Here is a 14,980-nt window from a genome sequence, read left to right as displayed (position 1 = left end):
GGACTCCCTGCTGAGTAGGGAGCCTGATGTGGGGCTCCATCCCAGGATCCTGGGATCATAACCCAAGCAGAAGGCTGACGCTTAACTGACTGAGCCACCCAGGTGCCCCTTGCTTTAGCGTCTCTCCAGTGTTTCTCATAACAACCAAAGTCCACCATTAAATGGTGAGGCCTCTTGGAAAAGAGATGAAAGTTGCTTTTGACACCTCTGAAAGGATGAAGAATTAAAGGATATAATATATTAGTTAAAGAAACAACTAGATCAATGAAGCACAATAGGGAGCTCAGAAGTATACCTACACAAATACGGATACTTGACAAGGGCAAAAGTAATAAAATATTTTCAACAATGAGGGGGGCAGGTAACAACTGGAAATACATATACAAAACAAAATTGAATCTAGACACAGACCTTATACTCCTAAAAAATTAACTAAATACATAACAGATCTAGACTATAAAACTCTTAGAAGAAAACATCTAGGTGACCTTGAGTTTAGCAATGACTTTTTAGCTGCAACACCAAAGGCAAGATCATCAAAGAAGTAACTGATAAGCTGACCTTGATTAAAATTAAAAACCTATGCTTTGCAAAAAATACTGTCAAGAAAATGAGAAGACAAGCCATAAGCTGAGAGAAAATATTTGCAAAACACCCATCTGATAAAGGACTTATTCGTAATATGTAAAGTATTTTAAAACTCAACAATAAGACCAGCTGCATTAAAAAATGGGCAAGACATCTAAACAACCAGCTCACCAAAGAAGATACACAGATATAAAAGAATCATGAAAATATGCTCAACATCATACATCATCAGGGAAATACACAAAAATAAAAAATGAAATATCACTATATGCCATTAGAATGGGGAAAATCCAAAATACTGAGAGTGCCAAATGCTGGTAAGAATGTAGAGCACCAGGAACTCTAACCACTGCTGGTTGGAATGTAAACTGGTACAGCCACTTTGGAAGATTGTTTGGAAGGTTTTTACAAAATTGAACCTGTTCTTACCATGTGGTCTAGCAATCACACTTCTTGCTATTTATCCGCATGAGTTGAATACATATGTCCACATGAAAACCTGCATGTGAATATTTTATAGCAGCCTTATTCATAATTGCCAAGATGTGGAATCAACCAAAATGTCCTTCAGGGGGTGATGAATAAATAAACCATGGTATATCCAAACAATGGTATATTACTCAGTGGTAAAAAGAAATGAGCTATCAGACCACTGAAAACACATGGAGGAGCCTTAACCGCCTGTTACTAAGTAGAAGAAGCCAATCTGAAAATTACATATTATGTGACATTAACTATGATGCCAGGAAAACAATCAGTGGTGGCCAGGGGTTGAGGGGGTAGGCAGAGATGAATAGGTAGACCAGAGGATTTTTAGGTCAATTTTGAAAATACTCTGCTGATACCATAACAGTGGATACATGCCATCATACATTTTCTAAAGCCACTACAAGGTGTAGGTAGCATCATGAGTAAACGCTAACATTAACTAAGGACTTGGGGGAGATAATGATGTAGCAGTGAAAGTTCATCAGTTGTAATAAGTGTACCACTCTGGTGTGGGACTGATAGGGGAGGCCGTTCTTTGTGGAGACAGGAGGTCTATAGGAACTGTCTGTATTTTCTGTTCAGTTTGTGATGAACCTAAAACGACTCTAAAAAGTATCATTAGAGAAGAAGAAAGCGCATCATCTGTTTTCCTTAATTGCATCTCTATGATTTACTTAATTAGAAAAGATTTTTTAAGGCTTGCCTCAATTAGGTTTATATTGACTGGCATCCAGATTGACCAGAGTATGTTTTGTATGTGACTAATGAGGTTATCAACTACTTATAAAGATAGATCACTATCAGAAGGGTGATTTATCTGGAGTGAGAAAGAAACTCTGAGGTCCTTTGTGTGGTGGCTGCATCTTCAAAGAGTTGGCTTCCTTAGCTTTTCCATCTATTTGGGTGTGGGTAAGTACTGGGTAGAATTTTTAGCAGGAAAGACAGACTCCTGCATCTCAGGGAGGAATTTATAATCAGAAAGTGATGGTGTATCTGGCTGCAGGCACATGGGGCAGGTTTCCTTACTGTGGACATAGAATTTCTCTGTATTTATCATTCAAATGTAATGGTCACAAGGAAACTTGCTGAACTCTACCATTCATAGGTAGATTTTTCTGCATTTAAACCATTGAAATGACAGCACAAATAAATAAATAACCAATTCCGTGACTAGCCTGAAAGGATGTAATTCTATTTAAGTCAAGACAGAGAGCAAGAGAAACACATACTTTGGTTGGAGTTTAATAAAGTATATCTGTAATGGAGATTTAAACTGGAACTGGAGTAGAAGGAATGGGAAGATGGGGTGGGAAGTTTGTGGATGGGGGTGGAAACAATGATAATAATGCCTGGGTTAAAAATAATAGCAGTGTGCTTGTTGGCTTGGTAAAGGCATTTAAAATATCAATACTCAGAGGGAGCCAGCCATTGACTAAGATTCAGACAAAGGAATAATTTCTGTAGTTGGAGGAATGGAGTCACTGTCCTGAGAAACACTTCATTTTAGGTGTAAGTTTGCAAGCAGAAATATCACTCAGAAATGGAAATCCACACAAGAAACTGGATACTTTCAATTTAGAGACAGCAATAGTATAAACTGGAGCAACTGAAGAAATGTGTGAGCCTGCCAGAATATGGTATAAAAAAGAAAAGGAGCTCCCACTAAGTCTTGAGATACTCCAATAGGATTGAGGAATTTTTTGCAGAGGACATGGGAGAAGGAATGATTATGGAGGGAAGAAGTTCTGAAAAGGAGGTAAAGGTTTAACCTCTCTGTGTTTCCATGTAGGGATTTATTTCTGGAGAGACCATTAGTGATGTTAACAGTATGTATTTATAAAATAATCAGTGGTGGTCACTGTAGGTCAAAGGCAGAGGAGGATGTGAGCAAAGGACTACTGCACTTCTGGTTTGAATTTGAAGGGAGGAACTTAGGAATTTGAAGGTCAGGAACTGGGGATAAAATAGACCCTGAGGAAATTTGTGCTTCAAGTTACAAGAGATATAATGAACTTAAATGATGCAGGGGATTGATTGTGGAAAGATGGACAGGTTTTTGGGAAAGGAGATTTAATTTATAAATAGTAATGCAGTTCTCAACAAAACAGGAGAGAAATGAATTCACTTGGGAGACTCTGGATTTAGAGGTAGCATGACTTCTTTTTGATGGGAGAAAAGGAGGAACCAATGGATATGAATGTAGGAGTATCTGTAGATATTATCTGATGAAAAATTGAGTTAGTGTGTCACCTTATGTAATTCATCTCTCTCATAGACTGAATTTTGTGTTCTCAAAAGTCAAATGTTGAAGTCCCAACCCTTAGCGTGTATTTGGAGGGTGGGCCTTAAAACATAACTAAGGTGAGGTCATTAATCCAGTTGGCCCTAATCCAGTTTGACTAGTGTCTTTGCAAGAAGAGAGAATTAATGGCAGACACATGCAGGGGGGTTGCCATCTACAAGCTAAGTGGGGAGACCTTAGAAGAAACCAGCACTGGCAACATCTTCCTCTCATATCCAGCGGCCAGAATTGTGAGAATATACATTTCTGTTGGTTAAGCCCCTCAGTGAGTGGAACTTTGTTATAGTAGCTTGGCAAACTAGCACAGTATGTGTAGTAGGGAATAATCTTGTCATTTGAAAGATGAAAATATGTAGATGCAAAGGGCATGGAGAAGATTTGAAGTATTTATGGAGCGTGGAGGTACGATTTAGAGCTGCTAGACACATTTGGAAACCCCTTGGAGTAGCAGTTCTGTTTTTAGACAGGGGTCAACTTCTTAGCCATGTGTGCCAAATGCAGTCACAGAAAAGGCAGGTACGTGGAGTCACCTGCTGTTGAGATCTTGATGGGGAAATGTGGTTAACAGTCCAGGGAACATAAAAAGTGCTGGTTCTGGTAAGTGCCTGTTGAAATGACTAAGTGTGGATTAAACTGGGCAGGAAAAATGAAGAGGAGGAAAGCCTGATGTTTGAGAACTGGTCAGTATATAGAGCTTTCCATGTACAGAAAACTGAGTATGGGGTATAATTTCTGTGAAAAACTTAAAGGAGAAGAAGTTGTAATAATAGTAGGGCTTCTGATTAAGACAGATGTGCTGGGATATTCCAGGTAAAACCTAGGTGTGGTGCTTAATTTTAAGCTTAAGGAATTTGAGCATGGGAGATAGGCGGAGCAAAATTAAAATACAGATAGGTCATTTTCTATGTAACTTGGTTATTAAAAATTTTTGAACCACTTTTGTTCGTTTGTTATACTGGTAAATAAAATCACCAGATTTATTGTGAGGATTAAACAAATGAATGCATGTAAATATCCACACAGTCACATTTGATACAAATGTCTTTTTTTCCTTTTTTCTGGACCTCAGGTACAAATGGGTGAGTTAATCCTACTTTTGTTTATGACCCATTATCATCATTTTCCCATGAAATACATTTAACTACTGGTATTTTAGGGGAGAATTTACAGTTTATAAATGCTTTATCACTGTGTGTCTCACACACATTTGTGTGTATATATGTAAATTTGCATGTACATATACATATGTGTTTGTGTATAATGAAATGCAGGGTTAGTGCAGGTAATAAAGATTAATATATAACAGGATTTCAAGGACTTCAGTTACCACTTTACTAAAATAATCTAGAGCAACTAGATTTCTTCCTGAACCACAGCCATTCTGAATTATCTGGCTGTTGTTGAAACATATCAAGTTTTATATGAAACTTGTTCATTTCTGAAGAATACCAGAGATGGTTTCAAGGTTTTTGGATATTTTAATGAGTAATAGAGGATAGTAAGTGACAGGAATATTATGATTCATATACTCCTGAACATTATGATGCAGGGGATTTTTAAGGACTAGACTTGCAGAATGAGTGCCACCAATACCTTCAAATGGAATAAATCCTTGAATTGCTTAACCTTATCATAAAACAGACTTTTTAGTTTTTTGGCATCAAGTCCATAGGGGACAGATCTGAGAATTGAGGGAGAGCAGGAAAGGAGTGTGGCTCCAGAAGGCTGTGGATGCTGGGGAACCACTGCTTGGATATGAGAAGGAAATCTGAGAACATCCACAGTATTTACCTACTGATGGAAACTAAAATCAACATGTGGCATGAGTCTGGGATTTCTATGCTTTGGAATCAGGGAGGGAATTAAAACTGGGTGCTGTGGGCTGATTAACCTATTTAACTCAATACCTTCAATGTTCTTACTTATAAAATACATTTATTTGTATGTTTTTTATTAGCAACTATAGGCCTAGTCTTCTTTTGACCATGGAAGAGGAAGCGAGTCCTCTGCATTTCTTGTAAACTGCACTGCATGTTTGTTGGTTAGGCTGGAGGTCACATCCAGTGAAGGTCTGGGGCTTCGTGACAAGTAAGACGGAAATTGTGCATAGGACTGGAATCTCATGGCATCTCTCTCCATCCTCAGCTTTGCCTGCTTAGTGCTCGGACTGTTTGTGAGTGAAAAAACAGAGAAAGCCACCTGACAACTGAGTTACTGACAATGCAGCCATTGGTGAGTAGCCTCTTTCTGTTGAAAAAGCACCCTAGTGCCATCAGATGGGGGAGTTTTTCCTATTGGCCTGAATGTTCAAGCGCAGTCAGGAAGTCTTCTGGGATTTAAGCTCCAGTGAGATGTCCCCAGGACTCTGGAATGGTTATAATGAGTCAGGAACTCCTCAATAACTAATAACCTTCCTAATATCACATTAATTTATTCCTAATTTTAAGCTTCCATTAAGCTTACGTATTTACAGAAAAGAAGTTGTTTGCCTTCCCTCAGTCCATATCCTTATTGGGAAATAATTCACCCATTAATCATGGTGTTGGCTCTAATGGTCCTTTCATAGAGGGCTGTGGTGAACAGATGAGCAAGGCGAACACTGGTCCAATAGGGAGGGGCATTCCCGTGTTACAGGTGCTGGGTAAGGGCTGTGGAGTATTGAAGGAAGCACAAGAGAAGTTGAGACCACAGAACACATGAGAAATCATTTATATTTTTTCCATTTTAAAGTTTTGATAGAATAAATTTGCACTTTTAAAAAATTCTTTAAAAGATAACTAAATTTTCATTATCATTCTTACCCCCAGTCATACGTTTTACCTTTTTGTAATTAACCTTCTTTTCATATTTGATAACTCCAATTACTGTATAGGGAATATTAACTCCATAATTGTGGTTATATATTCAGGAGGACATATAATAAAATTGAAGATCCTGTAGAAACCTTTTAAGAACTACATAAACCAAAACAAGTCAAGAGACTTCTGTTCCCTATAGCAAAGGAAGGAGACAGGTGATAACTGGTGTTTTAAAGTCCCAGAGAAAAGTAGGAGTTGGTGTCCTCATAACACGGAATAGTCATGCTAGGGCTGCTCTCATTACAGCCATCTCAGAGTTTCCTGGCCTGTGCTGCTGAACCTTCTGTTCTGACCTTATACCTTGTGAATATCTGAGTCTGCAGAGTTGAGCAACCCTACACTGTATATACCAAGTTTTGTATGAAACTTGTTCATTTCTGAAGAATGTTAGACATGGTTTCAACGTTCTTGGGAAGGAACAGACAAATGGCTGGTATTTAATACATGTTTACTTAGATAGGAAGAACTGCATGCATTAGTTCATCAGGTCTTTCAATACTCCTTATAGGTTATTAAAGGTTCATCTACAGGAATGGTGTCATGGTTTAAAAATGGCAAGTCATGGTTGTTATTTGCCTGATGATGAGTCTGTAAAGTTACTTGAAATTAATCAGAAAGGGAGTTTTAGTTATGAATTTTCAAATGCCAATTTTATAATCACATGTCTGAAATCAGAATTAACCAGTTTTTGTTTTAGACTTTCTTTTTATTTTACGTATTTATCTTGTAAGTAGGCCCCACAGCCAACATGGGGCCTAAAACTCATGACCCAGAGATTAGGAGTTACATATTCTACTGACTAAGCCAGCCAGGTGCCCCCATAATTAATCTGTTTAAAAAAAAAAAAATTACAGGTTATATTATATCACACTTCATGTGATATTCCCTTATAATAAAGTTTTATTAATTCAGACTGTATCTCTGTGATGTATTTAAAAGGCAGATGCCAGTTTAGCACCGAGAATGAATCGACAGGAACCCCAGATTCAGTTTGGTCTTTCTACAAACCTAGCTCCTCCACCCTCTTCCTCAGTGCTGTCATCTTAACCCTCCTACACTGGACATTGGTAGGGAATGCTTTGTCTAAAACAGAATATCCATGATGTTTTAGGAATCAGTGACATTTGAAGATGTAGCTATAGACTTCTCCAAGGAAGAGTGGGCCCTGTTGGACATGTCCCAGCGAAAGCTGTTCAGAGATGTAATGCTGGAAAATATACGTCATCTGGTCTCTCTGGGTGAGTCTGCCAACATGTATACATATACGGATGGGTGGGTGGGCGGGCACGTAGCCAGTTAACAAGTATCTGGAACAACTTCTGCATACCCACTCCACTCTAGCCTGAACCTTTCATAGACCTTACCTGAAAGAAGGTTGTTTCTTTATATTTTACTACATCTAGCTTGTCACCCCATTAGAATATAATTTTAACCACAATTCAATGTCTTTGTTGCTACTCAGTCTCTCACACTCAGAGCAGAACTGGGAACTCAATAATAAAATGATTAAACATTTTCTGAATTATTATTCTGCTCTAGTTGCTATGCCAAGGGTTGAAACCAGACTAGTGACAATAACAGAACTTTGATTATTCTTGTAGAGCTTATTTGGTGTCTCTTAGAAAGTAATATTCAGCCCACTATGGAGAAATTTAATTTCTCCATTTCTGAAAAGACTGAGGATTCTGCATTGTGTCTGTGAATTTGGGCTTAGACATCAGCATCCAGAGGTCCTCACTATTTGGGATACACTATGTGGATTTCAGTTTTTTTCATTCAAGCTATTGTTGCCTGTACTGAACTTCAGTATTTTCCTCATTCCTCCTCAGTACCCTGTCCTGGGCTTGATGATTATAGTTTTTGTGAAGAAGAGGACTTTTCTTAGTGCAGAATTTAAAAATCCCTGTACCTTTTTTCAATGAACAGGGTATCAGCATTGCAAATCAGATGTAGTTTTCCAGTTGGAGCAAGGAGAAGAGCTGTGGAGTGAAGGAACTGGATTTCTCCAAGGCCAGAGTCCAGGTGAGCAGCAGGGGCCTGTGCTTCAGTATGAGGAGGTATCTACTTGGTAGTATGCTCTTGGAAATATCAACTGATGATTTTGTCAAATGAGTGATATTTTCTAAAATTTAGAGGATGGACACTGGGGCAAAATTATTCAGATGTTGTCATTATTCCTTGCATGTGTCAGTGATGATTCATGTTTCCTCTCGCAATGTCTTTTTTGGCTTTAGGAAAAGCATAGTCATGTACTTAATGAAGTTAAACTTTCAGGCAGTAACTCCTGCCCTAGTATTCTCCTTTGAAGGTTTACCTTCTCTTTCCTTATCCAACTTACCTTCGTTATAATATTGTCATAATTCAATCCTGAAAATCTTTGTCAATTAGGATTCCTAGAATATTCCTTAATTTGATATATTTACTCCATCAAAGTGCCAATTTTTAAAACATACTCATGTGGGTCTTGGTGCTTTTCAACATTTCATTCCCCTAATGCCATTCTAAATATTTTGTTTGTTTTTTTTCCAATTATCTTAGGCAGAGAAAGTGCCCTTAAAGAACAAGAAATGGTAGCCACACAACATATCAGCAGAAAGGACACATCTACAATCATACCAGCAGTAAGTTTCATGGGTAGTAACCCTGGTCATCCAAATGAAAAACCTAGAAATAGGATGTTAGTAATTGAGCACAACAGCGGCACTAAATGGCTGAGCCACCCAGGCTGCCTAACCTATATCTTAAAAGTAAAAGACAACTGCATAAACACTGATTATATGCCTAGTCTTTGAAACATATTGAAGTCTTCAAAATTAATCTTTAAGCTCTGTAGTTCAAATACTACAAAAGATAAAAATCTTATGCAAGTAATATGGGGGAAGATTTCAATTGGAGACTATCACTGAATGATTAGTTTAGGATTCCTATGTAGACAAATGAACATATGGATATATAGGCCAAGCTTTAACAACCTTTCATCTCTTTCCCAAAAGCAGAAATCTCATACTCCAGAGGATCCCTTTGAATACAGTGATTTGGAAGAAGATTTTACTCATAGCTTCATGTTGACTCAACATTTGTTAACTCACACAGAAAAGACACCTTTTATCAGTAAACAGTGTCCAAAATCTCTTAGTGACCAGTCATACCTTAATCACCATAAGCAAATTCACACTAGAGGTAAATCGTGTGAGTGCCACCTGTGTGGAAAAGCCTTTAGTAATTGCTCGAGCCTTAGGAGACACGAGATGACTCACACTGGAGAGAAACCGTATGAATGCCATATCTGTGGGAATGCCTTTATTCAAAGCTCTGACCTTAGAAAACACAATCTAACTCACACTGGAGAGAAACCATATGAATGTCACCTGTGTGGAAAAGCCTTCAGCCAGTCCTCCAACCTCAGACAGCACGAGAGAACACACACTGGAGAGCAACCATACGAATGTCATCTGTGTGGGAAAGCCTTCAGTAAATGTTCTGCCCTTCGACGCCATGAGAGAACTCACACTGGAGAAAAACCTTATGAATGTCATCTATGTGGGAAATCCTTCAGTCAGTGTTCTGCTCTGAGACGACATGAGGGAACGCACAATGGAGAGAAAATTATGAATGCCTTCAGTAAATATTCCGACCTTAGGTAACATGATATTATAAGCCTAAGGAATGTGGAAGAGACTTCAACCATAGCTTTAACACTTAAACACACCAAGGACTTGCACATTGAAGAAATTGTCTGTAATCAATGTAGAAGATCCTTCAGTCATTCTTACTCATTTGACATACACAAACTTACACAGAAGAAATTCCTTTACGTGTGACATTTATGCAGCAAAAGCATCCATCAGTGGTCTGACCATAGGTAACATGAGAGAACTCACTCTGTCAATATAAGGAATGGAGAGGTCTTCAGCACCAGCTCTCACCTTTAAACACACTATTGGGCCTGCACGGGGGAGAACCCCTAGATCTATAATCACTGTGAACAGTATGCCACAAGCACCAGGTGTAGTGTACACAGAAAACCCCAGTGAAGTCTGAATAAACACTAACACAGGATGTAAGGATGAATATTCTTGAGGAATAACCATTCATACTGCGGTGAAAAATCCTCAGAAACCCTTTGTTCATAAAGAAGCACTTGGGGCTGTACAAATCACTCAGTGTCAGTGATCACTCATTTCTCAGCCAATACTGAAGTTCTTATATGAAGAGATGGCAGTTGTGAAATCATTGTAGAGAATTCACATTAGAAAACCAAGTCTAGGGAAGAATCTCTAAAATTAGAGCCTCTAACTTTCAATTTAGCCAACAATTCAAGATTTTGAGAAAAATAACTATTCATGGGGAAAATGTGGCATATAAATGCAAAAAAAAGTGATTCAAGCATATTGAATACAGAATTTTATAAGAAATAAAACTTTTTCAATACATTATTACTTGTAAATATTTAAACAATAAACCCTACTGCTGATAAATCTGTTGTTGAGGTTCTAGTTTTTTTTATACAGTCGTAAACACATGGGTTTGAGCCTGCATTCCTTGGTACGTGGATTAAGATGCAACAAGACTCTTGAGTCTCCCCTTTCTCCAATAGCCCTTTCCACACAGCTCAGCTCCCTCACTCCAATTTCCCACCAACATTAGTAGAGTCCTTCTGCACCTGGGTGGTGGTACAACAGAGACCTCCCCCCACCAACTGACAGGTTTCTCACTGTGCTATGACCCTCCTTGCAGGACCATGAGGCCAGTATCCCAGACATCTTGGTGTATATCATGAGGTTGTCTCCAGCCTTACTGGGCCCCTGGGCAACTTTGGTCTTCCCAGACCAAGAACATTACTTGGAGTTTTTCCATGAAGGTTCTGTGGGGGCAGAAGTTCATCCCACAATCACATCTTACATCTTAACTCAAGTGATTCCTGAATCACACACCTACCTGGTCCCCAAAAAGAGCCACTGCTGTGCACCCCCATAGCAGTCGTGCAAAGAAAATTCTAGAATGATAAAATCCCCTCACCTATCAGAAACCATATAAGCCCTTATCATTAACCTAATGTAGTCTTCTCCAAACAATGAAAATTCTCAAAAAGGCAGTCTTCCTGGCTTTGGTCCCAGGGCATGGAAATGGATTACTCTTCACCAAATCCCAATACCGGACCTAGACCTCAAGGAAAGAGGTTCTCTAGAGACAACTTGGCTAATTCATTCTCTTCCCAAACTGGCACAATCCCAGAATCTTAGCCTGAGGCCAATAAAATGAGCACATCTCTGGGTGGAACTGATATTTAAAGAAAATCTCCACAGTGATTCCACTGTGTAGGCAGGGTAAGTCAGGTCATGTGTGAGGACAATGAGCAATCAATATCCAGCGTCTTGGCGCCCTGGCTGGAGAGGCAGGCTCTGTGATCAGTCAGGGACACAGGGAGGTGTGAACAAGGGTTTAAGGGAACATATGAGTGATTAGAAGTTCAGACCCTGGGAAAAACACCATGGGTTCTAATTTGCACTGTCACAAGCCGATGAGATGTCATTAGTGAACCTTTTTGTGACTCATTTTCCTTAGTTCTAAAGTGGAAGTAGGCTTAGTGCCTTCATCATAACTCTTATGATGAAGAGTTTTTTCATTTTTTTTAAATCCCCCCCCCAAAAAAAATTCTGGAAATGAGTGGCACTGCATACACCAAGCTGTTATTACAGGTAATAGGTACTTTGTGTTTACAAGTAGTATTTTACAAATTAACTTGAGATGTGAATATACCACTGTCTTATTTTTACATTGAAATATTTCACAATCATCCTTAAAAATGTAACCAGGATGTATTATAATATGTACTCTGCTTACAATATGTAATTTACTCCCATGCCACAGTTGATTTAATGTAGACTCCTGGGCCTCAACTAAACTTGAGACCCATCTGATAGCTCAGCCAGAAATCATACCCTCTGCTTCAGTGTGTCTCCTGGACTGAGGGGGCTGGTCCTGGAGCCTGCTGGGGGCGGGGTCTGTGCTAGTACCGTAGCCACTAAGATTGATGTAGACCCCCCTTCTCAGAAGAGGCCCTGTCCCAGGGGGTTTCATCTCCACCCACCCAGGGATGTGAATGTGCTGGGCAGCTGTACTAAGATCAAGGGATTTTACAGCAGATAAAGGAAAATTCTAGGACTATAAGGGGACAGAATCACAACTAGCTTTGTTTGGGTGGCACACTGACAACATACCTGTACAGGGAAGTCCGCACAAGTTGACTCCTTCCAGAGGCAACAACTAAATGAAGTCTCTGTCACAGATGGGGAGTCTCTGGGTCAGAAGTACAGGGGGAGAGGGGGTTGGCTGGCAGCAGCTTGGAGACTTGTACAGTCTATAGTTTACATTTATGGCTAACACTGTGTGCAATGTCAGGGTATGCACAGCACGCAGGCCATAAACAGTTAAATATCTGCTAATTCGAGCTGTTTAAAACAATTCAGTGTAAAAATTTGAGTTTGGCACTGGCAGGCTTTTAAGGACTGGTCTGTAAAGATTAAGGCCTAGTCTGCTGTAAAGAAGTAAAAAATACAAAGTAAAAATACTGCGGCTCATTTATCAACTACCTGATAATTTCAATAGACTTTTCTTCATATTCCTTGGTTATTTCCTTAATCTGCTCAGATCCAATGTTGCAATCTTATTTTTCATTTCAGTTGTACTCTTCAGTTCCAGAATTTCTATATGATTCCATTTTATAATTTCAATCTCTTTACCGAAACTCTCCATTTGGTGAAACACTGTTCTGGTTTCCTTCAATTATTTGAGCATCACTGAGATGCTAGTTTTTTAATTTTTTAAGTTTTTACAAGATTTTATTTATTTAGTCATGAGAGACACACAGAGAGAGAGAGAAGCAGAGACACAGGCAGAGGGAGAAGCAGGCTCCATGCAGGGAGCCCGACGTGGGACTCCATCCCGGGTCTCCAGCCAGGACCAGGCCCTGGGCCAAAGGCAGCACTTAAAACGCTGGGCCACCCGGCTGCCCAAGACACTAGTTTTAAAGCCTTTGTCTAGTAAGTCCAAAGTCTGTGCTTCCTCAGAGACCATGTCTTTCAATTTTCATTTCCCAAGAGTGGGGTATACTTTCTTGTTTCTTTATACAGCTCATCATTTTTTGTTGAATACTGGATATTTTAAATATTATACTGTGTCTCTGGAAATCAGATCCTCCTGCCTCCCCAGGGTTTGTTGCTACGTTATGAGGGCTGTCCTTGTTGAGTGACATTTCTCAGCTGTTTGTAATGGCTCTTTGTTGTGTGTGGCCCTGAAGTCTCTTCTGTTAGCCTAGTGGTCACCTTGTGATTTCAGAGAGAGCTCCTTAAATGCCAGGAGACAAACTACCACAAAGCACTCTGCTAGTCACTGCAGACGCCCCTGCGCCGGCACTGTGCTCCACAGGGCGCAGGCAGGGAGTTAACGGTCTTCCCTTCCATTGCTGTTGCTCTGGTGCTGAAGGCAAACTCATGTGGTCCTCTCAAGGGTTTTCTAAGAATATGTCCAGCCACGGACATCAGCATGGCCCATGGATTGCCCAGTGCACAGGAGATTTTCAGTGTCCTTCATCCCTTGATTATGTCCCAGCATCTTCCTTCCCAGGTGTTTCGGTCTGCCTGCCTCTGGCCTCTCTGGTTGGCCCCTTGCCCAGACAGGTGTGGCTAGCATGTTCACTGACATGCTCTTGGCAGTGTCACCCAGGAGCTCCTAAAAGCTCTGAGGCAGTTGAAACAAAGGAAAGACCCTGAGTCTGCACCTCTTGGAGTCTCTGAGGTCAGAACACACAACCACAATTCTCTGCAAACAATGTAAGTGTTACATGGGCACCAGCACGCTGCACCTGCACCAGAACTGGGCCAGGGTCACGGCTTCCACAAAGCTGGGGAGTGTGGCATGGTAGGTGGGTAGGCAAAACACCGCGGTGCTGTTTACTGAAATTAAGTAGCTCTTTTTTTCATTAGTAGCTCTTTTTTTCATTAAGCAGCTCTTTTTTTCCATTAAGCATACCCCCAATTATCTAAACTATCTATAGCTCATTCTCCAACTTATTCTTGCGATTTTTGTTTTCCTAGTTCAGTTCTGTTTTTCCTCTCATTTGAAGATTTTGACTTAAAACTCTTTAAAAAGCTCCCTGCTCAGTGGGGAACCTGCTTCTCCTACTGCTCTGCTTAGTTGTGCTCACTCTCTCTCTCTTTCTCTATCAAATAAATAAATAATGTTTTGAAAGAAATAAAAATAATAAATTAGATCATGTCCAGTTTGTTCTTTTGTATCAATAAATAATTCTTCTATTTTCTGACATTTCATATTTTGATTGTTTATATGAACATACCTTATAATCTAATGCATTTGTTTGTAATGAATGACTTTTACTATATGATAGTTTTGCTCTTACATATTCCAGTCATTCCAAGTTACTTAGCCCCTTCCTTCCTCTACCTACATTTTTAATGAAACTATTCTGTAACATTATTTTATCTTGGGATTCATCTACCTCCCAAGCGATTATTTTCAAATTTAAATTCATTAAGATTTACTATTTTTGTTATAAAACTCCATGGCATTTGACAAATGCATATTGGCCACCACTCAAGTATCATACAGAATGTTTCACTTATTCAATCTTCTCCTTTCACAGACCCCTGGTAGCTACTGATCTATTTAGCATTTCTATAGTTTTGCATCTTTTCCTAGATCATAAAGAGATAATATATTACGT

The 14,980-nt window shown here is 39.4% G+C and overlaps 1 protein-coding gene across 3 annotated transcripts in view; it reads left to right on the top strand.

The window, feature by feature from the left end:
- Positions 1 to 10,715, top strand: part of LOC140604600 (uncharacterized) — a 28,766-nt gene extending 18,051 nt beyond the window's left edge. The window contains exons 4-8 of one of the 3 annotated variants that reach the window (XM_072775835.1): positions 5,525 to 5,611; positions 7,349 to 7,475; positions 8,164 to 8,259; positions 8,776 to 8,858; positions 9,231 to 10,715. In XM_072775835.1, the coding sequence (XP_072631936.1) occupies positions 5,600 to 5,611; positions 7,349 to 7,475; positions 8,164 to 8,259; positions 8,776 to 8,858; positions 9,231 to 9,881 (969 nt within the window). In that variant the 5' untranslated portion in view covers positions 5,525 to 5,599 and the 3' untranslated portion in view covers positions 9,882 to 10,715. Of the gene's footprint in view, positions 1 to 5,336; positions 5,612 to 7,348; positions 7,476 to 8,163; positions 8,260 to 8,775; positions 8,859 to 9,230 lie in introns of all 3 variants that reach the window. The other 2 variants (XM_072775837.1, XM_072775836.1) reach the window with 2 other exon arrangements.
- The last annotated feature ends 4,265 nt before the right edge of the window (positions 10,716 to 14,980 follow it).

The sequence above is a fragment of the Canis lupus genome, chromosome 15, assembly GCF_048164855.1.
Source record: "Canis lupus baileyi chromosome 15, mCanLup2.hap1, whole genome shotgun sequence".
In the NCBI taxonomy this organism is placed as follows: domain Eukaryota; kingdom Metazoa; phylum Chordata; class Mammalia; order Carnivora; family Canidae; genus Canis; species Canis lupus.
The sequence above is the reverse complement of the archived record's forward strand: the minus strand, read 5'-3'. Positions and strand labels throughout refer to the sequence as shown.